General features: G+C 45.0%; 1 protein-coding gene and 1 long non-coding RNA gene across 2 annotated transcripts; both read left to right on the top strand.

Annotated features, from left to right (window-relative positions):
* Nucleotides 1–19,786, top strand: LOC111859459 (CD82 antigen-like). Its single transcript, XM_023842133.2, has 9 exons — nt 1–156; nt 7,704–7,776; nt 9,333–9,405; nt 12,799–12,923; nt 13,742–13,816; nt 15,429–15,527; nt 16,882–17,040; nt 17,349–17,432; nt 17,881–19,786. The coding sequence occupies exons 2-9, from the start codon at nt 7,714–7,716 to the stop codon at nt 17,956–17,958; spliced, it is 756 nt and encodes a 251-aa protein (XP_023697901.1). The 5' UTR covers nt 1–156; nt 7,704–7,713; the 3' UTR covers nt 17,959–19,786.
* A 1,041-nt stretch (nt 19,787–20,827) lies between these two features.
* Nucleotides 20,828–23,177, top strand: LOC140578261 (uncharacterized). The gene is made up of 3 exons (XR_011982359.1): nt 20,828–20,932; nt 21,310–21,427; nt 22,758–23,177. It is a non-coding gene; the product is annotated as an uncharacterized lncRNA (long non-coding RNA).
* Nucleotides 23,178–26,053: the final 2,876 nt, after the last annotated feature.

Genomic DNA, 26,053 nt, shown 5'->3' with positions numbered 1-26,053 from the left:
TTGTGACGCTCGAAGGGCTTAAAGCGTTTAATACGCGTGGCTGCCACATGGCGGAGTCTCAAAAGTTTCCCAGGACTTCGTTTCATTCTCACACGATCCGCCGCCCAGAGACAGACGGACTTCGACTCGCCGTTTCAGCTCCACATCGCATAAAAGGTACGTCCGATCCACTCCGATCAGCTCAGAAAGGAACTTATTTAGGTTTTGATGCCGAAAAGAGGAATTACTTTACACAACGCTGCCTTTTGTTCTTTATTTATAGCCGTGGATTGAAAACTTTTTTCAATCTTCGTGTGTAATCAGGTTGCGTCCGTGTCTTTGTTTAGATAGTGTCCTGCATAAAGGCATTGGAGTCCCTAAAACTAATAAATGTGGGCGATTTCTGTGATTTTAGAGGTTTATTGTCTGCTGTTCTCCGTGAAGTAACAAGGCAGGCTTTGCTGATGTGGCATGTTGCGTTGGACGGACTTGGCGCTGCTTTTGCAGTATCCAAGTTGGTGTAACTGGTAATAAGTGGTTAGTTATGCGGTGCGTTTCCCATCATAATGAAGGTAACTTGGCCACATGGGTGAATCTTTTGGCCCCTTAGGCACGTGCCAACTTTTGACAGTCCGAACCCCCGCCTTTCCCACTGCTATAAACCGCATTTACAGGTTAAGCGACTTAAATACAAAGCTTTTCTCGCCCTGGAGATTTCTCACACTTCTTGCGAATTTTCATGCTTTTTGCATCTTACCAAACGTGTCTGAATACATGTCAGCGCAGGATGGTTTTCTAATGCTGAGAGTATCTCCCACTGAACGAGGGCACCAAAAAATCACAATAAACAGTAGTTTATTTCATTCACGGAAAAGCGTTTTACCACGGCATTCGGCTTTGGGAATAAGCAGAGGTAGATTATTTTATGTGTGTTAGAATGGGTACAGTATAGTAAAGATTTGCGGATTGGGTTCAAACAATACCTTAGTTACAATGACTTTATAAATGCTTATTTTTGTTATTGTTACTCAGTATCGGTGTCGTTGCTTATCGTTCTTACTGATGGAATCTGGGAGTGGGGGTGTTTGATGAACATATGGTTCACAAGAAATTGTGAGTCAGGGTACTTTTGGGTACTTACTCTTTCTGTTTGTTAGTCACAGGGGGTAAGTTTTCCATTTTGGGAATTTTTCTGGAAACTCCCTAACACCTTTACCTTACGTAGTTTTAAAAGGAGTTTTTAAAGTTTTTTTTCCCCTTTTTTTTTATTTGGCATCAACTACATTTTTTCACACTTGTTCCTGTGTCTTATTTATTAATTGAATTTGTGGGTGTTTGACTAACAGGCATCAATCTGTTATTTGTGTGTGTCTGTTTGCGTGTACATTGTGGCAGTGAATATGGTGTTTACATACGGTTTACCAAATGCTAATTCTGTCTTTGGTGCGTGCATGAACCTGCCTCTGCTATGGACAGTGACGCATCAATGACAGCAAGGCCATTGACAGTCGTCCCATAGAGAGTTGGGTAATCCCGGCCAGAAGCACGATTGGCATCTGGTGCTGTACTTTCTTTATGTTCTAAGGAACCTTCAGTGACACATTAGTATCCACATTTAGACCCCCCAGACCTGTTTTTGAGAAGTTTATAACGCAACATACTTATTTTTGCAATGTATTTTTCAAGAGAGCCTCTCACACTGAAATTTGTTTTATTAGCCTCATTATAATCGAGTGTTGCTTCATGGGAAAAAAAAAAATCAATCTGCTCTCAATCTTAATTTTAGTTGCGGCAAATGCTTTGTGCTGTACTTGATGGTTGCAGTCTTTTGGCCTTTGCAGTGAGTTTGCTTGGTGATGTGGGTCACTTCTCTCCCTGGAGCTACAGGTAGTTCTGTCTGGCCTCATCGATTATTAATAATACGCTTTAAAATTCAGGGACAAAATTAGGCCAGTTACTGCTCAATTTCTATCAGTCCTTCTCAACCCCACCATTGTTTATGCAGCAAACAATTACATGCTATTGGTTTTTCCCCTAATTGTTGTAATTTACATTTCATTCATTTAGCGAGAGCTTTTATCCAAAGCGACGCCAGACAATCCCTGGAGCAATTGGAGGTTAAGGAATCAATTCAAGGGCCCGATGGTGGAATCCTTCTGCCGACTTTGGGATTTGAGCCAGTGACCTTCCGATCAGTCACAGCATGCTAACCTGCTGAGCTGCACATTGCCCCCACACAATAAAGTGATTCAATCTTTTTTTTTAATCCTAATTAAGCTATTTTTAGCATTGTAGCTGCTGGAAGTATTTTATGAATAATACTGTGTCATCTTCTTAGAATATGGTGTTCAGTGCCTTTCTCCAACATGATTCTGTTGTTATGAACTGGGGAACATTATCATATTGCCATGGCAATAGCCATAATTAAAATCACTCACTTCACAGCCAGTCGACAGTAAGACCAGTGATAACCTCAGGCTGAAGTATGAAGGTGTCATTATTGGCTTCCTCATTGTGAGCATTCTGTTAAAGTGCGGGGCTGAATTCCCACTCAGCACTGGTCTGACTGGTGAATGACCTTGACACAATGCTTTGTAGCAGCCACAACAAAAGTCCCAAGCGTGAGACTCTTTTCCTCCTCAAGAGGGACTGCTCCAGACATCCTCTGCCCATTCATGGATGCCTGTGCATGGTTGCCATAGAAACCTTTTTGCTTGTTTGGGAGGGGGGGGGGAAGGTATAAGTAAAGGAGAGACAGAATTTTCAGGCCTGAAACAACAGCCATTCTAAGAGTGCTTGCATTTGGCAGCATTTCTCATGTAGTTGAACCCCTGTTTGACTTCCATCTTGAGGTCCTATCTGGTGAGGTCCCACCCCTAAGGAGACCAGGAAGCTGCCTGCTTCTGTTGTCTTAGACCTTGGACTGGATTTCATAAGTCTGAAATGCAGAAGGGGTGTGTTTTTTTTTATTTTTTATTTTTTAAAGGGCATCTTTCATTTCTTTGGTGATGCTATTGTGGTGTAGAGAATGTAAGCTGGGAGCTTCAGTGTGTCAAGTGTCTCCATTGTGAGCAGTGAAAAGCGTGCCTGAAAGCTGCCTTTGTCATGCCTGGAAATCAAAGCGGGGCCTGTCTTTCTCAGGGTGAGCATGCAGTGTGCTGGACATTGCGGTGGGGGTGGGGGGGACCGGGGGTACTTTAAGGTGGACTATAGCAGTGTTTCTCTACCCGGTCCTTGGGGACCCCTGAAGAGTCCACATTTTTGCTCCCTCCCCGCCGCCTTCTCCGAGGACTGGTTTGAGAAACACTGCACTATAGGGTGTCAAACCCCACCTTCTTGGGTCTGGGGGTTGCCGAGGGTCTTGGGTAATACACCCTCTATGGGCAACTGCTGTACGGCGGGCCATAACACCAAAAGACAGCCATGGGATATTTTAGCACTTTCTTGTTAAATATCACGATTCCATTCATCGCCTGCTTATAGTGAATGTGATTTGGGTTATTTGTAGCAGTAGAGAAAGTTGTCCGTTTAGAAAATGAAATCCACTTTTATTTTTTCACTTTTATAGTTTAGCCAGCTTCCTCATTTTCTGAGAACCACTGAATCTTGCATCCATCTAGATTTAACCCAGATGGTTTCATAGTTTGGTTCGACTTTAGAACCCCATGCTATGAATGACTGAATGTAGCCCGTGTCTTTGGTTCTTGGCCTAGTGTCGGTCCAGTTGGTGACAGTGTGTAGAAGTAGTCCCAGTTTGTGTTTCCAGTTTTTTTTTTTTTCTCCAATTTTATTTTCAACCTGCAGCACATCCGTTGCTATCAAAAGAACTGCGTGAGCTTTGCTCGTCTGTCAGTGCCTCCCTTCATCTAGATGGGACAGTGCAAAAAAAAAGAACCCTCTTTGCGACATTAATGGGACCTTTTGTTTCAAAACAAGAGGATGTTCTGGGGTCCAAAGGTCTGGGATGGGGGGGTGGTGGTGTGTGAACAGAGCGGCATTTATCAGCTTCCACCACTGGATGTGCACCTCTCCCCGAAATGAGAACAAACGTGGGGTTTCGTCATCTGATAAATTGATAGGGGCTTATTATCACATCCTCCTCAAATGATCAAGTTGCTTGTTGTTCGGTGCGACGCCAGCTGCAGACTCTGCGCAGCTGTGCTCTTTAGACTCGGCCCCAAATCATGCTTAACAGTCAGAATTGTGAGAATAACGCAGCATATTAAGAATTGCAGCTTTCAGGTCTTTCTTTGAGCTGAAACTGGATGTGATGTGAGAGAACGATATTGCACAGACTGACGGGAAGCTGAACTGAAACCGAGAGACTAAAGGTAAAGATACACTGAGCAACTATTTGAGCAATGTTTCCCGGCAACTGCCAACCAGGTGAGACAATGGGCAATTCGTCTGGATCTGGGTGATCATCTCTGTATGCTGCATGAGACACCCACTGCCGATCGTAGGTTTTCTAATAGAAAATTGTAGCCTAATATCAGTTGAAAAGTGCCTGAGCCACACTGGTCAGCAAAATTTCGCGGCCGCAGTGCTCAGAAAGTTTCCATGTGTATCATTACTTTGAGACTAAGCGCCGGGTTCTAGGATATCTGGTGTCTGACTGTTCAGGCCTGACGGAACAGAACTTCCGTTCTTCCTTCCGCCGACTGATCACCTGCAGCATACAGAGATGAGAAGCCAGTTTCTTCGTCGCCACTGCAGTGAGTACAGTATCAACTACCAAAGAACTTTCTAAAGACTCTCAGAAACCCCTCTGTCCATTGGCCCAGAGTGATGGGAACCAGCCTGCCGCTGATCTGCCTTTGGCTGCGGATAGCAGGCCCGTTCCTGTAGGCCTGCACTTTGGGGCTTGCTGGTGTGCAGGCCTGTTTCTTATCTTCCGCTGTATGCAGCTGTTTACCCCTGAACACAAGCACAAGATGTAAAATGATTAAATTCCTAAGTTTCAGCGAGAAGCAATACCAGAGCCTAGTTCTGTGTTAAAGTATCTTTTCTGAGCTGGAATCTTTTTTTTCTTATTCCTCTTTCTTTCGGTTAGCTGTTTATAAAATGCAGTTACTTTATCTGATGTGGCGTTTCCATGGAAATGCCCCAATAAATCCCAGATCAGGGCTTTTCAGGTGATCTTGCAGGCTTGGAGTGTACAGTAAATGATTAGTGTGGCTAATGACTGGGAGAAATTCCCTAAAGGCAAGTTACTCGACACATTGACTCCAACCAGCTGCCGTGTGGGAAGGACCTCGTCCGCCAGCCTGTCCTTGCCAGGAATCCCAGTGAATTTGTTCTTTGGCCCGGTTACATGATGCAAGGAGGGCCTGTGTTTACTTTTCTCCAAGGAACACTTCCAGTTTTGCTCTTGTGCTCTTGTGAGTTTATTTTGGGCGAAAGCTTTAAAGGTCGAAAGCGACGCTGTCCTTGATCCCCACTAAAAACGAAGCTGATTAACTAAGGCCACCTGAGCCTCATGCAGGCAGGGGAAACTTCAGTAGCTTCTGGGGCTGCCAGTTGACAATTTCACTGCAATAATAACATGGGGAATGCTGGTGGTGTTATTATATGTACAGACACTTTTCAACTTACGAACTTTTAGACATACGAACGAAGAGGACTTTAAGTCCAAATTGTGTTCGTTGTTCCCCCGTTTCCTTTCCGCAACATCATCTTTTTTTTCTGCATGACAATTCCGCCTAGTACGGCTTCTGGCCGCTACTCCCGCCGTGCAGCAGAGTAGCGTGCGTACTCCCAGCATCCTAGTTCTTAGTACTTGCTTAAACCCTTAAAATGATGTTGAATTACGACTTACGTTCCGAACAGCCGTTCATAACTTGAAATGTTCGTATCTCGTTCGCAAGTAGAGGATCGTCTGTATTAACAGCTTACACCGTTATGATGTAGTTGGTACACAACTTGTGTTGCTAACACTTAAAACATATATATAATAATAAAAGTCAGATCACAAAACGTATTGGAATTGGCATTCTTTCCAGCCATACCTAACGGTGCTGTGTATTTGTGGTCGACCACCACAGACATGAATGCACCCCCACCCCCTCCAACAGTATACCCCCCACCCTCTGCAGAGGCCTCATTTCTGTGCAGTCTAACAAACACCAGACCTGGTCTCATCCAGTACCTAATGACTAGTCAAATCGTTATGGCCTCCATTTCGATCGATAGCCGGCCCGTTCTCTGCAGGCATGACTGCACATGTGACGCCTATGCCCCCTACAGGCCAGCCAGAAACAATGGCCCACTTACTGGGACCGCAGTATGGATCAGGACTGTCATTTATGGCAGTGCACTGCTGGGGAGATATCTCTCCCTCACCTTCCAGGAAGTCTGCTTCAGCGGTTTTGGATGAGGTTCGAATTTGAGAGTGGGTTTAGCTTCCTGGGAGTGCGATTTGCAGACTAGTATTAAGGCTGTAAAAGAATTTAGGCTTCGCCAGAGCCAAAGCAAGGGCTTGTAATTTCCCACAGCTGTGAGTAGAAATGCTGGTCTCCTGTGGTCTGTTTATTGGAATGAAGTGTTAAGGTCTGGCATCCCAAGGCTCCCAAATGGATGAATGGTTACTAAAAATGGATGGAGTAACAGATCATTGAATGAAGCCAGGTGCTTCATACTATATAGTCTACATGTGCGAAAGACATATAAAGTCCTGATCGTGCTCGAGATTGTGTGGAAACATTGTCTGGAGGCAGACAGCGTTGCACAAGCGATATAGCGAAGTGTCGTGGCTGTTGGTAGTGTTTCCCCTACCATTATATTAGGGGGGCCCCCACCCCCCCAACGGCACCTCCCGCCCCCCCCTTGAAGGTCAAATTAATTTTATTTAATTTTATTTTCTATATAGCGCCAGATCACAACAGAAGCCATTTAAGGTTACCTTTCCTATAGAACAGCTCTATACATTGTCCTTTTATTAAACAAACTAAGCAGCCTTATGTTATTTATCTTATTTACACAACAGCTGGTCATTTCTGCCTCTACACGGTCGCGCGTTTACGATTCTCCTCTGCTCTCTGTATCGCACATGCCGGAGTTCCGCCCCGATGCGCACGCACAGACATGTGCACACACACACAGGTGAGCACACCCCCACCAGCGGACGGAGAGCGCGCGTCGGAAAATATGTTGCGTCAACCACCTGAAAAGCAGACAAAAATGAACAGGGTAATAAATATGTTTCACAATGGGATTTCCCACTTTAAACTTTCACTATTTTAAGCTATCAGCTATCACTTTTAAAGCCTAACAGTTAATGTATTTGCAGGTCAAGACAAACATCCGCAGTAGGCTGCAGGGAGACCATCTTTCAGCCTGCATGCGGATCTCAGTAAACGGGCCAGACGTTTCTGACTTCCCATGTCAAGAGGCTTTAGAAATGTTCTTCCAGAAAGATACACTGCAGTGACCAAAGCTGCACACTTTGTGGATAATTGTCATGAAAAGAAATGTTATGATGTTTAGTTCAGGTGTTATATTGACTGCTGTCATTAAAAGAAATACATGAACACCATGAATCCTGTCGGTGTCCGTCTGCCCCCCCCCCCCCACCCCCCAAGCTGTAAACCTAGAGGAAACGCTGCTTAGCATGCCTTAATTGCCGAGCTGGACCGCGGGGCTTGGCGTGGTGACCATGTGCTTTGATCCACAGGCCACAATTTGATCTGCTTTGTTCAGGTTCTTGTCTGCTTTCTTGTTAACAGAGTCAGAGCCATGGGGAAGGGCTGCATTGCAGTGACCAAATACATCCTGTTCTTCTTCAACCTCCTCTTCTTCGTAAGTCATGTATTTAGTACATATGCCTGATTTAATGTGTGTGTGTGTGTGCATAACTGTAGAGGGGGGAAAAAAGGCAGATAAAGTAAATGATGTTTAAATGATGATGTTGGTGTAAAACTATGCTATTATGCCTGTCAAAGTGTGTCGGCTTTGCCATTTCAAACCTTCTGCTAAAATCACCCCAGCAACCAATCAAATACATCCATGTATTTTTTGACTCGACCACTTTCACCCCTCGTATAGCTAATCAATACATCACTCTTTTGTCAACAAATGAAGTATATGAGCTGGTGAAGAAATAGATATATAGATATAGATCTATATATATATATATATATATATAGTATGATTTTTATTTGGTCTATGACTGTCATACTGTTTTTAATTATTAGTAAAGGTGTACTGTTCCAAAAATCACAAGAATATTCTGGGCTGTTGCTACTTGTTGGAAAATTCTGGCAAGACACACGGCTTCATTTTTTGTGTACCGGAGCCTTTTCTTTTCCAAAGGTGTTGCAGTTCTGGAGGAAGTGGCTGGATCTCTTTTTGAGGGTTAAAGTGTGAAGTGTGTAGCGCCTCATAATGAAAATGACCTTCCTTGCCCTCCACACACCCACATCGTTGATGATGCAAACCTCGTTGAGCCTGTTTACTAAGCTGTCGCCCATCCCTGCACACCACAACACGCATCGAAACAAACAGGAAGGCAGACAAAGTGGAGTAGAGCACAGAGCTGAAAGGGCACAGGAAGCCGCCACGTTGAAAACGCTTGGTGCATCCAGAACCCTGCTGACTGGCAGATTACGAGGCCGGATCTGTCTCCTGAACCCCTGCCGTCACTCCAAAGCCCAGACACACCTATGGCGCGTTAAATTAAAAGAAGTGTGTTTTAGGATGGTGCCCGTAATGAATCATAGATGCTTAATGGGTAAAGTGTGACATGAATGAGGAAACTGCCCCTCATTAAAAGTTTTTGAAGTTCTGACTGCCGCCCGACTGGCCGGTGACTAAAGACGTCGTAGGACTTCTTCCGGAAAACTCCTTGTGATCTCTCCATCCGCAATTACATGGGGGGTGGGAAGGGAGCTGCGGGATGCCCCACAGCTATGGCGATCTGCATCCTTGTAGGCGTTCACCAGCATCTGGATCCCCCCCACCATGCTGTCGCTGGGCTTTAAGTGATCTCAGGAGACTGTGGCCTGCTTGACTCTCGACAGCTGTGACCTCACCTGTTGTCTACATCACAAGCTGAAAGGTTGCACAAGCCAGCAGATAATTTGAGCTTTTCTCAACAAAAAGATCTGGGTTAACAAAAAGTAGAGGAGAATCCTCCACGTGTCCTGGACTGCATCCTCTGGAGCCCTACAGAGTGAGGTTCCAGTCTGAGGGCAGCACCCTGGGCTGTTACTGTGGTTAGAGAGCCGTGCTGCGCTGAAACATGTTTGTGTCATGTGCACACGCACATGTATTTACTGTTGGCCTCATTCCTCGTTCGGCGCTCTGCTGTGTGTAACATGACCCCTCTTTCTCCCACTCTCTCTGGCTTTCTCCAGCTCTTCGGTTTGCTAATCCTGGGATTCGGGCTCTGGGTTCTCCTGGACAACCAGAGTTTCATCGCCGTTCTGCGTAAGTGCTTGTTTGTGGCTGCAGCTGCTGGTTCCACAGTAAGCTTTTTTGCGGCCGGGTCTAAAAACCAGCAGAGGAAGTGTGTATAGAGCAGATATTCCGACGAGGAGATGTTTTTTTTTTTTTATTTTTAAAGCTGAATGCAAATCTATGCATGGAGTCATTTAATGGTAGAGGTGCGTACATGCATTTCTCCTTGCTGAAAAACTGGAAGTTTTTGTCTGAGGCCAAATCCAGTATTGTGACACTCATCTTGAACTTGGAGTTTTGTAATGTGGTCCTTTTTTCGCTGAATACTGCACACGGTACATTTAGCCTGAATTATGTTTAAACATGTCTGTGTGAATATGAAACCTGAAACTACCCTAATGTCTGACAGCCGGTGTACTTTTAGACTTCATTCTCCTGTTACCTGCTTGTAGGAGCTGTTGGGTTTCTTTTTTTAACTGTCTGACCACGTATTGCGGCACTGAGCAGTTCCTCATTGCAGTGTGTTGAGTCACACCAGTTACAGCTCACCACTCGCACAACCTTGTCACACCATTTCCACCTCGCAGTATTGACTGTCGCGCAGTCAGCCAATCAGGTGTCTCCGTTGTTCATGTATTCAGATAAAGGGACCCATCCAGTCACATGGCCCAATCCTCTCATTATTGAAGTATGTTTAAAACGGTAAAGCGTGTAGAATACATGACATGCAAGTGTTTTGATCCAAAGAGGGACATGAGCACGGCTGGGCCACCTGTAACGTGTTCTGGCGGGCCACTTCCCAGATCCCAATGTTATCATCCCATCCTTCCTGAGATAGGTCTATTCTAGCACTTTCTTATCCCCACATGAAGATCTCTGCCCCGACTGGCTGGAGCCTCCATCTGGTTGTAGACAGCCGCCCCCCCCAGTCTTGTACAACATGTTGATAACCAGAGGTGGAAAGTTCAGGTCCAGAAAGTACAAATCCAGGCCAAGATTTTGTTCCAACCAACCAGCTGAGTACTCTGTGACTGTGACTGTTTATACTCAGCTAGTTGGTTGAAACAAAATCTTGGTCTGGATTTGTACTTTCCGGACCTGAGCGATCCTGCTTGCTGCTGAACCCTGAAAGACGTCTCTCCCACTTATCAGGCTGTTTTTGTCAAACAGGATCTGAGCTTTTGTCCTCTCAAGGTCTTTCCCCAACTTTGTTTTGGTGACAGTTTTTTATAGACACCACTGCTACAGGGGGTAGGTGGATACATTGTCAGAAAATTTTGCCCCCACCCCTTCACTGCCCCCATTGTCCATTTTTATTTTCTCTTTTTCTTTTAGCAGCGTTTCTTCATTTTTGGCGTCCGCCTTGTCGCCAAATCTGTGAATTTTATTAGCCTTTTCTTTATTCTTTATCATCTCAGTTGTTGCAAAGCCATCAGCTCAGGGGACATTCTGCCAGGGTGTCGTCTTTTGGGAGGGGGTGCCTCCAGTGGAATTGTGGGGCTCAGCGTGGTCATGCTCCCCCTCCCTGTGTCGAGAGGCGCACAGCGAAATGGTTATCGCAGGTGTGGGAACAATCTGCACTGCATTGCCACCCGCCAGCGCTTCACCCCAGGTGGGAGTGGTGGAGGGGGGGTGCGTCACCTCCTTTGTTCTTAGCGTGGAAAAACAGATGTTAGGTGGAGAGATATGGAGGAAGGTTCTGAGCCGGAAAGTTTGTCAAAGTGTTTTCTACATATAGCCGTACAAGGAACAAGTGGAACAGAGATGGAAAGCTCTTATTGGCTACCCCCCCCCTGCTGTGCCTCACTCTGGGGGCTGATATACAGATCTCCTTTTTACTAACTGTTTTACTCAGACCCACACTCTATTTGCATGGGGCTCAGTCTGCCGGTCTGCTTATGCTTATCTACTGTTTGTTTGTTGTACGTACAATAGGGTCCAGAAAGGTCCATGAGACCATAGTGAAAATCTGGTAACTTTTTTTCTATAATTTAAAAAAGTTTTGACATGTGCTAAGTCACAGCAGGATTTCACAGTGGATCACTGGAAAAAGTCCTAATCATAATGAATCCAAGTTTGCGAATTATTGTAACGAAAGGGATCCTGCAAAGACATGACAAGGAGGAGATTGATACTGCAGTGTATCAAACTGACAGTGAAACTTGGTGGTCGGAATATTCAAGTCTGGGGGTGTTTTGCCACCTCAGAAGTTGGACACATGCACCGAATCTGACAAAGAAAAGCCCCCCCACTCCGGTCTTCTGAGACACGCTATACACTCTGCTTTGGATCTTTGTAGTAATGGATTCACACTGCATCAGGATAGTGACTCCAAACATACCTCAAAGCTTTGTAAGATCTAAGAGGAACAAGTACACACTGTCATGGACTTCCTCCACAGTTACATGACCTAGCCAGGCATTCAGTGACATCACAGGGTGATCTTTGGAACATTCTCAAATCATGGATCACAAATTTGTGGAGGCTAGGCTAGCCTGCATGCATATTTTTATTAAAGCAAATGGGGAGGACAATAGTAAGATGTTCTTAAATCTAAACTTTTCAACAAGATTCAACTGTTCACTCGAGATAATATAACTTGTATTCAACAATAATTTAAAAAATGCTAGAGAGATGCATTTTCACTAGTGGTCTTAGCCTTTTGGACCCAGCCATATGTCATATTTATTGTGTAAATGGCTGTAAGTACCCAGGCCTCCAGAAAAAGTCTTAGAACCAATAGCGTAGCTTCCTCCTAATGTGCCTGTTTGTATGTGTGAGATATGATCATGGCCCATTCACACTGCGTTTTGACGGGTCGGCAGCTGTAGAGGTGTCATTAGCAGCATCACTTACGAAACTGTATTTTCGCTGCTAAGCATATACCAACTGTACTTGAGGCACGTGCTGACGCATGGGATTTGAGGTTTGAGGCGTCATGGGCCAGCGGTAGGTGAATGGTGCCGCCAAATCTGTGAATCAGTATGCTAGACAGTCTGTTTGGTGGGTGTATGCATTTGGTTGCCGGGGTAATGCTTTTGTCACAGGTGGGATGCAATGTATTCATTAATAGACACCCCTACATGGCTCAAGCACATTGTCTTATTCAAAGGTGACCCTTCAGCATTCAGGTGACTGATATTCGCAATTCTTTGACTGTAACTTGCTTTGTTTGTGATTTCCACGAGGAGTAAGGAAGTCTGTCATTCCAGACCTAGCTTTCTGTACCACACACACACAACAGCTCGTCAGAGTCAGCCTATGAAAGTCTTGAGATCCTCACTTTCCATTGCACACGCTCCTTGCTGCCACCTGGTCAAAATAAACATGCATTTGATGCTAAAAGTGACTGAGCCATATGTGTAGAGCGTAGTGTTTAGAGGAAGTCAAAGCCACATCCCGTCTCTCTGAACTCTCTTGCAGAGGAGTCTTCTTCCAGTCTCAAGGTGGCGTCCTACATCTTGATCGGCGTTGGCTCCCTCTCCGTTCTCATGGGCTTCCTCGGATGCTTGGGAGCCATCTACGAGATCCGCTTCCTGCTGGGACTGGTCAGTTGTCCTGTAAACGTTACGGAGCATGTTCCAAAACCAGAATAGGACCTTCTCACGAAGGATCTTCAAGCTTAATGCCAAGCAGTACAACTTATTGGGACTGTTACGTAATGCCGGTGTCCCCGCTGGCACTAGGAGTGATGCTTTCTGAGGGCATTCGAAATATGTGTGCGGGGGAACTGGCTCAGACATGTGACTGTGCTTGTCCCAGTTTAATCGCGAAGAGCACCATCTGTGTACCTCGTCTTCTGCTTCTTCAGTCACATGCCTGCAGGCTTTGGGGGAGGGGTTTGGTGCAAAACACAATGAACAAAAAACGCAATAAGAAGGCACGAAAAACATTTAAAAAATGAAAAACATTTAAAAAGAAAAACAATTGTTTCCTCAGTGTTTTTCTTCCCACTGGTGGCTGGGAGCACATCCATTTTGGAAAAAGTCAGCCAGCCTTGATGTACAGAACGCCGCATATTAAGAAAATGCAAAGACATTGAGGAGAAATTGCCTTTCATGTTTTCTTAAGCGTTGTGTGTGTGTTTTTTTTTCTTTCTTTAATGTGTTTTGCACTTCAGGGCCACTCTGGAGGGGAGAAAAAAATACCATGCCATGCTAAATGTATTCCTGTACCTTTTATTAACACCAGGACATCAGTGTAAATGCAAGTCCTATGTGGTAGTGAGTCTCAACATGAAAGTGGAAGAGTTAGATGTTAGATTGAAGCCCTCTTCCTTTCAGGAGCTGGGAATTGTTACTGTGAGCCTCACTGGAGTCCTCACTGGTTTCTTGATGTGAATTTCCCCCATCCTCTCTGTCCACAGTACTTTACCTGCCTGCTGTTGATTCTCATTGCCCAAGTGACAGCTGGTGTGCTCATCTACTTCCAGCAGGACCTGGTGAGTACCCTGCGGCCACTTCGCTCATCGTGACACGTGGCTATGGACTGGAGAAGGGACAAGTGTCGATGTGAGTTCTAGGAAAGGAAGTGAGGTAGAATGTTTCGTAGTGGAGTTGCGCTGTTTGGTTTTTTTTAGGTTAGGGTTAGTGTGTCGGTGTGTGTGTGGATAATGTGTATATCACCTTGTTGGGACCAAATGCTCCCCCTCCCTGTGTCGAGAGGCGCACATAAAAATGGTTATCGCAGGTGTGGGAACAATCTGCACTGCATTGCCACCCGCCAGCGCTTCACCCCAGGTTAAAACCTGTTACTATTTTTCAGGTCCCCACAAAGATCTGTGATTGCAATCAAAAAACTAAGTCTTATTTTGTTTGGTTTCTTATGGATAAAGTTATGGCTGGGTAGGGTTTAGGGTCATCATGTTGGGATTAGGGTTTTCCCCATAGAAATGAATGGGAAGTCCCCACAAAGATATAATTACCAACCTGCGTGTGTGTAAGGCCTGTAATTGTGTGGGGAGGTGTCCTCACAAATTCAGCATGTTTTCATCATACATTTAAGGAACATAAGTGCCCTTTAGCAGGGATCTTTCTGTTCCTGCTTGGTAGCCTGCTGCTCTAGAACTAGAACTGACATCGCCTTGAGCAACCCTGGATTCTAGCTCTGGAAGAGCAAGTTCCCTGTACTGTGCTGTAGCCATGTAGGCCTCAGAACGAGAAAGTGTAGAGGAGCCAGGAGTCTGACAAGGCTGGGTCACCCACAGGGTATGTGGCGGTGTAGCCCCCCCCTCCCAGGAGCTCCGGTGGGAAGCTTGTGGTCCTGGACGGCGCACAAAGCGAGGCCCCGAGGCTCCGGCGGCCCCTATTTATGTTCCATGATGGAGGCAGGCAGCACTAGCCACAGCTGCCTGGGCTGTTTACTGGGCCTGCAGGCTGCGGAGTAGGTGCTGTTTCCTCAGCTGCTTGTCCAGTTTCTTCTCTAAGCAACTTCATTGCACTGAGCAGCAGGCAGTAAGAAGATCTGTCCCGCCAGTATTACTTGATTTGTTTTGCCGATAGCCGTGTGACTCATTCTTTGACGTACAAGTGCTTTGCAGGCCAATGGCTGCAGTGTGACAGGAAGGGGTGCGATTGCAGGTCTTTGCGTCTCTAACGCTCACCCTCTGGTTTGTTTGTGAGTACAGCTATCAGATTGCTTCAGCGATTGAAGTTTTCTGGTTGATTGTTTCTAAGGATGATCTAATACAAAGCATCATTATGTTCTACCCGATGGACCAGTGAGGCTGTCATGTAAGCCACCTCAAGTGAAAACATGTCCTCAGTGTTGGGTTACCGAATGCACAGAGCCATGCCCTTTCCCAGGATCGCGCCAGTAACACACCCACGCCATCCCGGTGTTTCTCGTTCCCGTGTTCTCTCCCTTCGCACACACATATAGTCGCGTGCTTTAGATAGCTCATCTGATGGCACATCTGCCGGCTTCATTCCTGTTCCTGTATTCCGCTTCATCGCAAGCACTTCTGCTTTTAGTATTGCTTACGATATGACTGAAACCACCGATTCTTGTATCGGGGAAATGACTCGTCGGCTCGTTTTCTCACTTCATTGCAGCTGAAGAACGAGTTGTCTGGCATCGTCAACAAGATTATCGTGGAGTACACGGGGAAAAACAAGACCACGGATAAGGCCTGGGACTACATCCAAAGGACGGTGAGCCAAGAAGCTGTGTACTTCAGAGGTGCACTTTGCCCCACTGGGGGAGTGCAGTGTTGCATCATGGGATGTGGTTTATGTGGGACTCCGCATGTAGTGACAATGAGCCAAGCACCAGCCTGCAAAGGTAGTGAAGCGAGGCCTGTGGGGGCTGGCATGCGCAACAGAACCAACTTTCATCAGTGCTTATTTAAACCCTAGGAAAATCCCACACACCTAGCATCTATCTATTCCAATCTTTGGGTATGAAAAGACCAGTCAGTGGTGTATGCAGTAGGTTGTGACTGAAGATTATTAAAAAATTTATTGTGAAGAAGGTTATCCATTATCAGGATTTCAAAGTGGCCTTAAGTCTCATAGTGAGCTTAAAGCCAAATTTGACAGTTGAAGTCCACGAATGTGAGTCATGTGTGTTTGTGCCTTGATTTAACTGCTTGTAGGGTTCTTGGTGTCCCAGGGGACGTGGCCTTAGGTGACTGGTAAACTGGCTTTTTGCAGCCATGGGACACTAATTTTACACTTACAATCATTTATTTAGCAGACGGTTTTATCTGAAGCAGCGTGCAGTTGAGAAGCAGGGTCAACCAGTCCTTGGAGCAATTGGGGTTAAGGGCCTTGTTCAAATGTCCAACAGTGACATCTCTGGCGACCATAGGAACCATCCGATGACAGCGAAGGAGTTCTAACCCTCAGTCACACACTGCCCCCATTACTAGTCCTAGTTCTTGAAAATCTTGAGCTACTTTCCTAGTCCTTGTCCAAACAGTCTTCAAGAGAAAGACTTAAGTCTTCAATAAATTGCTGAGGTTGGGCCTATAAGTTCAGAGCTAGAAAACATAGGGTTAGAAATATTATGCAGAGTGAATAGAATGTAGGCAGCTGCTACCAACAAAAGGCTGCTTTATGGACAGGCCTCACCTTGTGCGTGATGTGTGTAAACAGGTTGTTCCTTTAGGCCTGCACAGTGAGTCAGTGTGTGTGCCTGCAGGGGACCACATTAACTCTCAATGGGGTGTAGAGGCATTTGCGTCCAGCAGACGGTGCAAAGCGAAAATGAACATGCCTCAAACTATGAAAATATCACCAACACTGAGAAGTATTCACTGGAAGACTGTTTGGAAGATGTCCAAAGAGAAACGGAAAATGCAGATAGTCTGTTCTGAATGACACTTACCAACCTTTGGAAGGTTTTTTTTCATCAGTCAGAGCTGGTGTTCAGGCACCCCGACTGCCTGTTTTTGTTTTGAGGAAATTTATCGATGAATGATCAATGGCCCAACTTGTTTTCTGTGTAATTTCTCTAATTCTCTTAAGATATTGATTTATTTAGATATTGATTTATTTATTACAGGTCAAATGCTGTGGCTGGATTGGACCTAGTAACTGGACTGAGAACTCTGTGAACAAGAACGCTACACGGAGGTTGTACCCCTGTTCCTGTTACAATAACTCCCAGGAAGAGACTGGGTTTTGTGACAGTATGTCCGCAAACTGGACTATCTATGATAAGGTAGGGCTCCTTTGAGTGCTCTACATAACTTGTGATTCGGGTTTTATGAAAAAATGTTCTGTGGTACTTTTCCACCTTGTTTATAGAAATAAACATTGGTTCTAGAGTATGATCCATATGCCTCAAACCAACTTGAAATCATTCTAATCACTCACAATAAATTGTAATTTTATGCATAGTATTCAATGGTTTTTCCGGTGACAGGTTACGTTCTAGATTGCATATAAGTTAATCTGACTTTAAAGTGGTGGTCAGTGGAGTACATTTGTTTTTAAATCAGTCTTCCACTTATTCTGTCTTGTCTCTAGGGCTGCATCTACAGTGTGGAGACCTGGCTCTTCAGTAACATTGGAGTTATTTTGGGAATCTGTGCAGGAGTAGCTTTCATTGAGGTACTTTGATCACGCCATCATGATCTCTAATGTTCTGTATGCTTGTGACACTCTACTCTACCTTGGGGGTATTGCGGAGCTTGGACCTCTGCTTTTGGTCTCCAGTGCCAGAAAAAAAAGAAGAATTCTGGCCTGATTAGACTTTATCCTCCAATGGCCTCAACTATGGCCGTTGGATAGATCTTGTCTGTAACTTGAGCCACACACAGGTGTGAGTGTGCAGAGGAAATGATAATGTTTGGTTTCTCCACTTGTTTAGGTAATGAGAGCAGTAAAACGGGGAAAATGAGACTTCTTCTGTAGTCTCGCATGTCGTCTTTCTTTTTTTTTTCTCTCCATCATCTGGCTCACATTGTGCCCGGTGTACTAAGCAGTACTTTCAAAGTAATGCACCGGTAGTGGCTGGATCAGAGTCCCTGTGTCCTGACTCTTTTTTTGTCCCTTCCAGCTGCTGGGGATGATCCTGTCTTTGTGCCTATGCAAGAGTGTCCACCAGGAAGACTACACTAAAGTGCCGAAATACTGAATCTGAGAATGGAGGGACTGCTCGCTTGCACTCCCACACAAGCTACACACTCTGCCAGCCCACAGAATTCACATTCTCTCTCCCCTTAAAACCTCCAGATACTGACTCCTGTATCTTTTGAACTTGCTAAAAAAAACAAAAAAAAAAAACAGGACCAAGTACTGCCACAGGTGGCACACCCAGTCAGACAACACAGTGGTCTGTGATTTCTGTAATTAATGGAAACTAAAAATCCCTGAATTATAATTGGTACTTTACAATAGCACATACAACAAATCTCTATTTTGACTTTTTTTTTTTTTTTTTAAAAGGGGAAGAACTATCTTATGTAGACCGAATTTTAAACTTTTTTTAAACAGTTTACTGTGTCCCTCAGACTCACCCTAGTGTTTGGATTGTGTGGTAGATAGAACATCTAGAAAGGTAACTGCTTAACTAAGTAAGTAATTTTTACTTTTTTTGTACTTATAAACCTTTTTGTTTATATTCTGTTGCCGAGTTTCCTCTGAGCACTTTATTACGTTTTGAGATGAGGTTTGTTAACGTTGAGGTGGGGGGGGCAGTGTGGATCTCGGTGGCAGTGCCGAGATGAGGCACTTGGGCCTCTTGGGTTTGTTGGTGGAGTCTTTCGTTCACTTTTAAACTCCCATTTTTGGGAGGCCCAGGAACAAACAGTGGTCTGGACGGGGAGGGGGACACTCACAGGGCCCCCTGTTGTTACCACTGCCCCACTGCATAAACTGAGGATGTTGGCGAGATTTGAAAGCGTGTTGTTGCTGAGTTTGCAGCTTCCAGTTCCCTGTGGGCTTTCTGCTATCAGCACAAGTCTGTCAGCAGGAAGCTGTTAGCTACGGCTGCCACCTTTCAGTCTTGTCATCGCTGTCCTTATGGCCGTACCAGCTGAGGTGGCAAGCAATCACTCCCTCCGCCCCGTGAGCTCCACGCCAACTGGTCTGTCAACAGAAGTGCCAAACGGAATTGTTTTGCTTAAACTTTATCATCCTTTTGTGTGCATGATATTTTCCTGCCCTTTTTTGTGTATAAAATTTAGATTATATATATAAAGAACGTATAAGTGGTTAGACTGTTTGCTCAGCATTTTTGTTTGGGGAGAAGCCGCCATCCGTATGTTAATCGCTTTCGAAAAGCCTTTGTTCGTTTCCCATGCTGTTGTTTTTGATGTACAGATTTTTGGCCGGCCGGTCAGCACTGTCAGCAGTATATAGCAGAACGTGAAGATCTGTAGAGCTTCCACAGGAAAGAGTGTTTCGCAGATCCCTTGCTCTCCTTAATGCCAGCCCGCTACTATTGCTAACCTTCCATTGCACGCGTTCCCCACACGTAGCTTTGGTTTAGCGAGCCCGCGCACTGCTGCTTGTTTAAGGACACTTGCCGAACTTGCCTAAGCTTGACATGCAGCCAGACTCCCTGGGAACTGTTACTCTTAAGCTGTATAATAGCTGATGCAACTTTCAGCTGAGCGTAAGTATTATAGCCCCATTAGTTTATATTTCTAGTTGTACACATGGTAAATTTCCTATAAAAAAAACAACAAAAAAAAATTGAGGCTTTGTCTTGGTATCTCTTAGAATAAAAATATTATGTAAAATGTAAAAAAAATTTTTTTTTGAGTGATTCCTTTATTTTAATTCTACGAATTAAAAGTTTAAAGGTTCGGTTAAATACTGAATGCGAGTACGATGGTGTCTATTCACAATTTGTCTTTAAAACCCAAGAACACTTTATTGTAAATGTCCATTTTCCATTCCACTTATTTTTTTTTCTTGTTCAATCGCTGGAACTTGGAATAAAGTGAACACCTCACAAATGTGTCCCTTGTCCAATTTATGACAACAACCCACGTGGAACAATGATTTCATTCTGATTGATTTAAGTCTCTTGTCCATATGGAAAACAGATATAGTACTTCATAGGTTGCTTTTACTGGCATCTCCATGCTTATATACTTTGCATTTTTAAATATTAACCAATACAGAAATACAGTAAATTTTTAGTGTCTCTGCTGAATAGAAGGTGGGTTTTAGTGGTATAAGAGCCCGGAAGATGTGTTTTAGCTGAACTGCTAGTGAGTCACTTAGCACTCTCTGTGGATATGGTGTCCTCCTAATATTTAACTGTTAATGAGTTTAATTGCTAATGAGCCACATGACCTTTTCTCTGTTATTGTGCAGAAACTTGTGCCGCTGTTCCACTGACAATGTGCCAGTAGATGTCAGACTTATCCTTGGAATTTAAGGAAAGGATTTTTTTCCCATGATAAACTCAGGAGGTTGAGACCGAAGATTAGTAGGATGGACATGTGGGGTTTAGTTAGTGATGTCATATTAGGATAATGATATTTTGCTCCATGTTGTCCTGAAATTGTGTTTTGAATTTGCTTCAGGATAATGTTTAAGAATTATAAAAATTTGGTTGAGACTGAGCATAAGCACAATTGTTCTCTTTTGTTTGAATAGTTTTTCCTCTTCAAAATCTTGAAATAATATTACTCCAGTTTTTTTTTTAGTTTTTTTTTTTTTATACATAATATTTTCCTGTGAAATTTTCTCTGTGACTGTATTGGTTGATTACAAGTCACCACTGAGGTACCCTGAGCAAGGTACCGGCCCCAAGCACTGCTCCCCGGGTGCTGAATTAGCTGCCCCCTGCTATGTCACGAAAGTCACATATGGGTCAAATGCAGAGGTCACATTTCATTGTTGCGCACTGTGTGCTGTGGTGTGTTGACAATGACCACTGATCACCAAATTCTAATTCTAATATCACGCATGTCCAGAAGATGGCAGTGTCTCTATGGTTTTTCGGTGGTGGTGTTTGATAGAAGGAACAAAAGAAAAGCAAAAAAATGTGTTTGTGAGATGATGGGGTGGCAGAGGAATCTATCAATTATGAATTAGCTTTTTTACAAGAGGAAGTACAGAACTAAACATGAAGAAGAAGGACCGAGTCCACGGTGGGTTTTATCAGTGTATATGATGTACCTGTATGTATTCTGAAAAGTTAAATGTTTGGTTTTCTGCTGATTCATATGGTTCTGGAGAAACTTAATCTATCATCCTAAATTACTTTTAAATACTTTTTCTGAACTACTGATTTCACGTGACAATTTAAGTATTTTACAATGATTTAAGATTTTGGGAGTGTCAGATAGGTTGTTCTCTAAAAAAAAAACCTGAAACTCCGCCCTGTGAAGCTGTTTTTGGACGATCCATGTCGGTATGTTTGTTTTCTGGGTTCAGTGTTGGACTTTGGTTTTGATCCCATTTAAGCCTTTTTGCTTCAGTCCACCTCTGCATATGCTAGACAGGGAATGCTTCCCTGTGTGCCCAGTCTTCTCAGGCCACGTGCCAAGGGCATGGCTAAGGAGCCGGAAGCAGATGATGGCGGGAGCGTGCTTTGGCTCGGGACCCGTGGTCTGTGGCCGCCGGAAGATCTCAAACTGCCGCAGGTAAGCCAGGTCTTGGCGACTGCGCCACACGGTGGGATTGCCGCCTTTATTTTATTGTACCTACCAGCCTTTGATAGACACTGGAGTGGGGAAGAGCTGCAAACAAAGTAGAAACGTTTCTTCCTGTACTTGAATGTACTTGGTATTTAAGTTCTTCTGGTTGTCATGTCAAGCTGAATGCGATAAAAGCACTGGCTTTTGTTAGCTGTGAAAAATGTCCGGACCAGAATGAAAGTGAGTCATAAAGCCAGTGAATATATGAGGAGGGGGGGGATTGCCAAGGATGTGCGGTGTGTTGAGCAGTTTGCACGTCGGAGTGGAGGAACCCAAACAAGGAGAAACGTAGCCATGCGTGACACTGGTGGGGAAGGATGGACGTCAGAGCGGAGCCTAAGCACTCCAGCAGGGGGGGGCTCCCCGCCATGTTTATTTTACAGGATGTGGTTACAGTAGCATTTGGCGCTAACATGGTGTGGGTTCCTGTGGGCTCCATTGGTCCTCTTGGTGATAATTTGATAAAGAAGCTCTTTGTAAGGGCCATCCACTGGGTTTTTTCTTGCTTACGGTGCTCTTTCCCCCAAACACTGCATCCTGTTCACACTCTTCCTGAGGGTCATTGCCCCTCCCCCAATCTCCACTTCTCCCGCAAACAATGGGGCAGCGAGGACCCCATTTCCACCTGACTGGCCTCTTCCTCATCCGGCTCGCACAGCTCACTCATGTACTTCCTCTGACCTCCACGCCCAGCCTTTCCTCCAGTGCTGAGACACACGGAAGCCCCTCTCATGGCCAGGCCGTGGCCCGTGTGCCTGATGAGGTCACAATCCTCTGGGGGATCCTGTCACGAATGTCATTTAAAAAAGGCTCACTTTGTTTACTCCTGTAAATTATAAATAGTGGTCACCCCTAACCAATTAGAATACCCAGTAGTCAGCAACAAGCATTTTCTCATGTGTTCCTCTCTGCATGTGAAACAAAGAAGCAATTCATTGCCAGCTCTCAACGAGTCAATAACCGTAACAAAGAGAACACAATGGGAAGCGTTAAACAAATGGATGATCTGGAGCTCGATTCCAAAAACAGGCTTCACCCAGACATCCCGTGAATTTGTTTTGCATCATTAAATCACATTATCGAATCGACGTCTTGCTGCCTTTCGGCTCTCTGAAAGAGGGGCATTCGCATGTGTAGACATACACACACGTACACGCACGTACTTGGGTGTTTTTCCTTTGCACTTCGCCCTGGATGGAGCCTTCCTGTTGTTTATTTTTGTGTCATTGCTGTAACGTGCAACACGTTTGGTCCCTGTCACCCTTTCCTTCCACAGGGGTTGGGGTTCATTTCTGGGATGGACAGCTGGTCCGGACTGCAGGGCGGCGACCTCGAGCTGGGGAGTACCTCCACCCAAGGCTTGATTACCTACTTCTATTAACCTTTGGCAAAAACTCGTCGACAGCACCCTGTCCCTTTTGTCGCATCTCCGAGGCAACCTTGGCAATTAACTGACCCCATCCGTTCAAAAACCTGCTGATCCGCAGGCATCTGTAGCGGTTCCACCTCAGGCAGGTGTCCTGCTTGTTTCACTAAGCTCCAGCACTGGCCTTACTGGTGTTTCAGTGCCGTTCCCACCATTCCGGCCCAGCGCCATGAGCTGCATCACTCCGCTTTCCCCCTGAGCCCCGATCCCGCAGGATAAGCGCCCCCTGGAGGCTGGAACAAGTTGCTCGCAGCTCTGCAGCAATGTTGCACAGAGGGCAGCCCCCCGTGGCTGCTAGCTGACTGCCGAGCATTTGACAGCTTGTTGGCCGCAGAGCCGGGTACATGGTAGCGAGCTGCGGAGACAAATGCAAACCCCGGTATGTACAGGCAGAGCTGTCAGCTGCAGCTGCCCTCCCTCCCCCACCCCGCCCCCCGAACCTCAAACTGGACAGCCATCATTCACACGCCGTGGCCTCTCCTCCCTGCAGCATGGTGAAGGCGAAAAAAAAAAGAAAATATTTCATAGTGTGAGTCCATGGTAGGCATAAATCATATCTCCACCTTGCGTGGACCACTATTAATCAGCCTCATCGATCACCACGGAAACTCAATATAATAGGAGGATTTGACGCATTATCTGGCTTGCCTTCTGGGTTTCTTTGTCGCGGTGCTTCTGTTTGGTTCTGAGCGGCAGAGCCCGCAATGTGCTCTGCCCCGTGCTGTCTGCCGCCACAGATATGCTGAATAGCAGAAGTGCGGCTCTGCTCGCCCATCGCAGCCAGATCTTCCTGTGATAATGAGCACTGAGAATGGTGACAGAAGGGAGCCGGAACTCCACATCATTCTACATTGCAGAATGACATCCAAAAATATTAAGGAATTATCTCTATATTCTCCATGATAACTCGATTTTGCTCCCCTCCTAGAAAGTAAAGAGCAGTAGGCAGAGTACACCTTGGATTGGTAATCGCTATACTGAAAGGCACTGACACAATAAAGGCAATTTAGTGTTACCCAGTTAAAACAACAGCCTGCAGAAGAACAGTATTATAAATGCGGAGGGCATTTCAGTAAAATGCAAAGGCAGAGACGGGGCCAGATTCACACTTGCAATCCCGGAGGTGTGAAAACACGTAAAATTTCTTTGTTATAATTTATTCAACAGCAGCCAAGTGTGCTATTAGGAACAGGTAGATATACAAAGCAGCCCACTGTCCGAAAGAGAGGAACGGCACCTTCCCACCAGTCTCTTCTCCATTGGAGTCTCTTCTCCATTAAACACAGAAGTATGCTGACTGTCTCTCCATCTGCCATACAGGGAGGGAACATCTAGATGGGATGCTTGGCTCACTGTTCTGTCCTTATTTCTACAGGAGATCACTTCTGTCAGTGTCTAAACTCCTACCCTACGCTGCTGCTCCTGGTGTCCAGGAACAGCGATGGTTGCAAGACTAAATTCTTTATTTGAATCTGTCATCTATAATGCATTATAACGGTCAGTATAAGAATTAATAACGCAATACAGCATTTTCTACTGACAGTCGTAAGACATTATAGTGTTGATTATAATATTTCATTAGCACCAATAAAGCTATGATATCTATTGTATAGTGCACAATAGATATCTTCATAATGCATTATAATGGTTGGTATAAGAATTAAGGATGCTTTAAAAGGATGCTTACATTGAATAGGTATCTATAGTACATTATAGATGAGAGCTTCATAAAGCATTCATAATGCATAATAAACATGCCTATAATGTGTTATGCCTTTTTATAAATATTTATAGCCATGTTTATAATGCTCTATCAATGCATTATAATGTATTATGAATGTGTTCATAAATTATTATAGATATGGCATTCATAGAGAGTGTTACCTTTTTTTTGGGTGGAAAAATTTGAAAACATGAGAATAGCTGACAGAATATTGATCAGATGATGGTTAAAAGTGGAGAAGAACACTGAGCAGACTGACAGCAGCCTACAGCCTCGGGGACCTCGGGATGGGGGTTGTTGGGCACCTGAGCAGCCCGTGGCCTGGGCAGAGAGCCCACATTAGAGTTTATAGGGATATGGCCAAAGGATTGTGCTGTTAGGGCATCTCCTAGGACTTTCGAAACCTGGTCTGGACCTCCGTTCCGGCAGGACAACCAGCATGGCCCAAACATGCTCTCCACAGGACCAGATGGCTTCTATTTACAACTCACCTTACCCCCCCCCCCCACCCCCCAGTTCCCCCAAGTTTCCCCCCCCCCCCAATCTCTAGAGCTTGGCGGATTAATCCCATCAGACCCACGTGCCACTTTGCCCAGCCGGCCAGAAACGCCGCGACGGAATTCCACTCAAGTTGAGTAGCAAAGGGACTGCTACCGCAAATCACTCGGTGACAACGCCATCTGTCATTCGCGAGCTCGCCTGAGATCTGATCGCAGGGGGCCGTGCACCAATGAGACTGAGAGAGGCAGATCTTAGGCTGTAAAGAGATGGAATTTCAAGGGGGGGGGAATAAATCTGGTGGTGTCAGAGTCCAGTCCATCCTCTGACCTTGCTCTGGAGAAATCAGTTTGACTCTTACGTCTCTGTCCGTTGATACTTCTGAAAATGCAAATCAATGAAGAATCCTACCCACAGATGTTTCTTTATTTACACGCACAAAATCTTCCAAAATATCCATAAGTCCAATGTAAGGAAGATAATGCTAGATAGCTGTTGCTTCACTGAGTATTAATATTGATGTTGTCTGAAGTCCCGTCCCTGTGTTTCAGGCAAAAGCTGCCGTCTCATCCTTATGAATAAGCCTCCACCCGTCTTTGCCAGTCATATCTAGTCTGAACCACACTTTCTTCTGGGCATAAATGTGGTCATTGACACATTGATGTGTTTGCGCGCCCTGCCCAGCTGTATCCTCAGGATCCCACGTGCTTGCTGTGTGTGTGTGTGTGTGTGTGTGTGTGTGTGTGTGTGTGTGTGTGTGTGTGTGTGTGTGTGTGTGTGTGTGTGTGTGTGTGTGCGTGTGTATGTATGTGTGTGCACATATATAAATTATATTGCAAGGGCAAAATCATGAATAGCATCAAAAAAACTATGGTTAGGGTTAGGTAGGGGCTTAAGTTGTCATTGTTGCGATTAGGGTTTTGCC

The sequence above is a fragment of the Paramormyrops kingsleyae genome, chromosome 13, assembly GCF_048594095.1.
Source record: "Paramormyrops kingsleyae isolate MSU_618 chromosome 13, PKINGS_0.4, whole genome shotgun sequence".
In the NCBI taxonomy this organism is placed as follows: Eukaryota; Metazoa; Chordata; class Actinopteri; order Osteoglossiformes; family Mormyridae; genus Paramormyrops; species Paramormyrops kingsleyae.
Note: the sequence above shows the minus strand (reverse complement) of the source record. Positions and strands in the feature narration are given on the sequence as shown.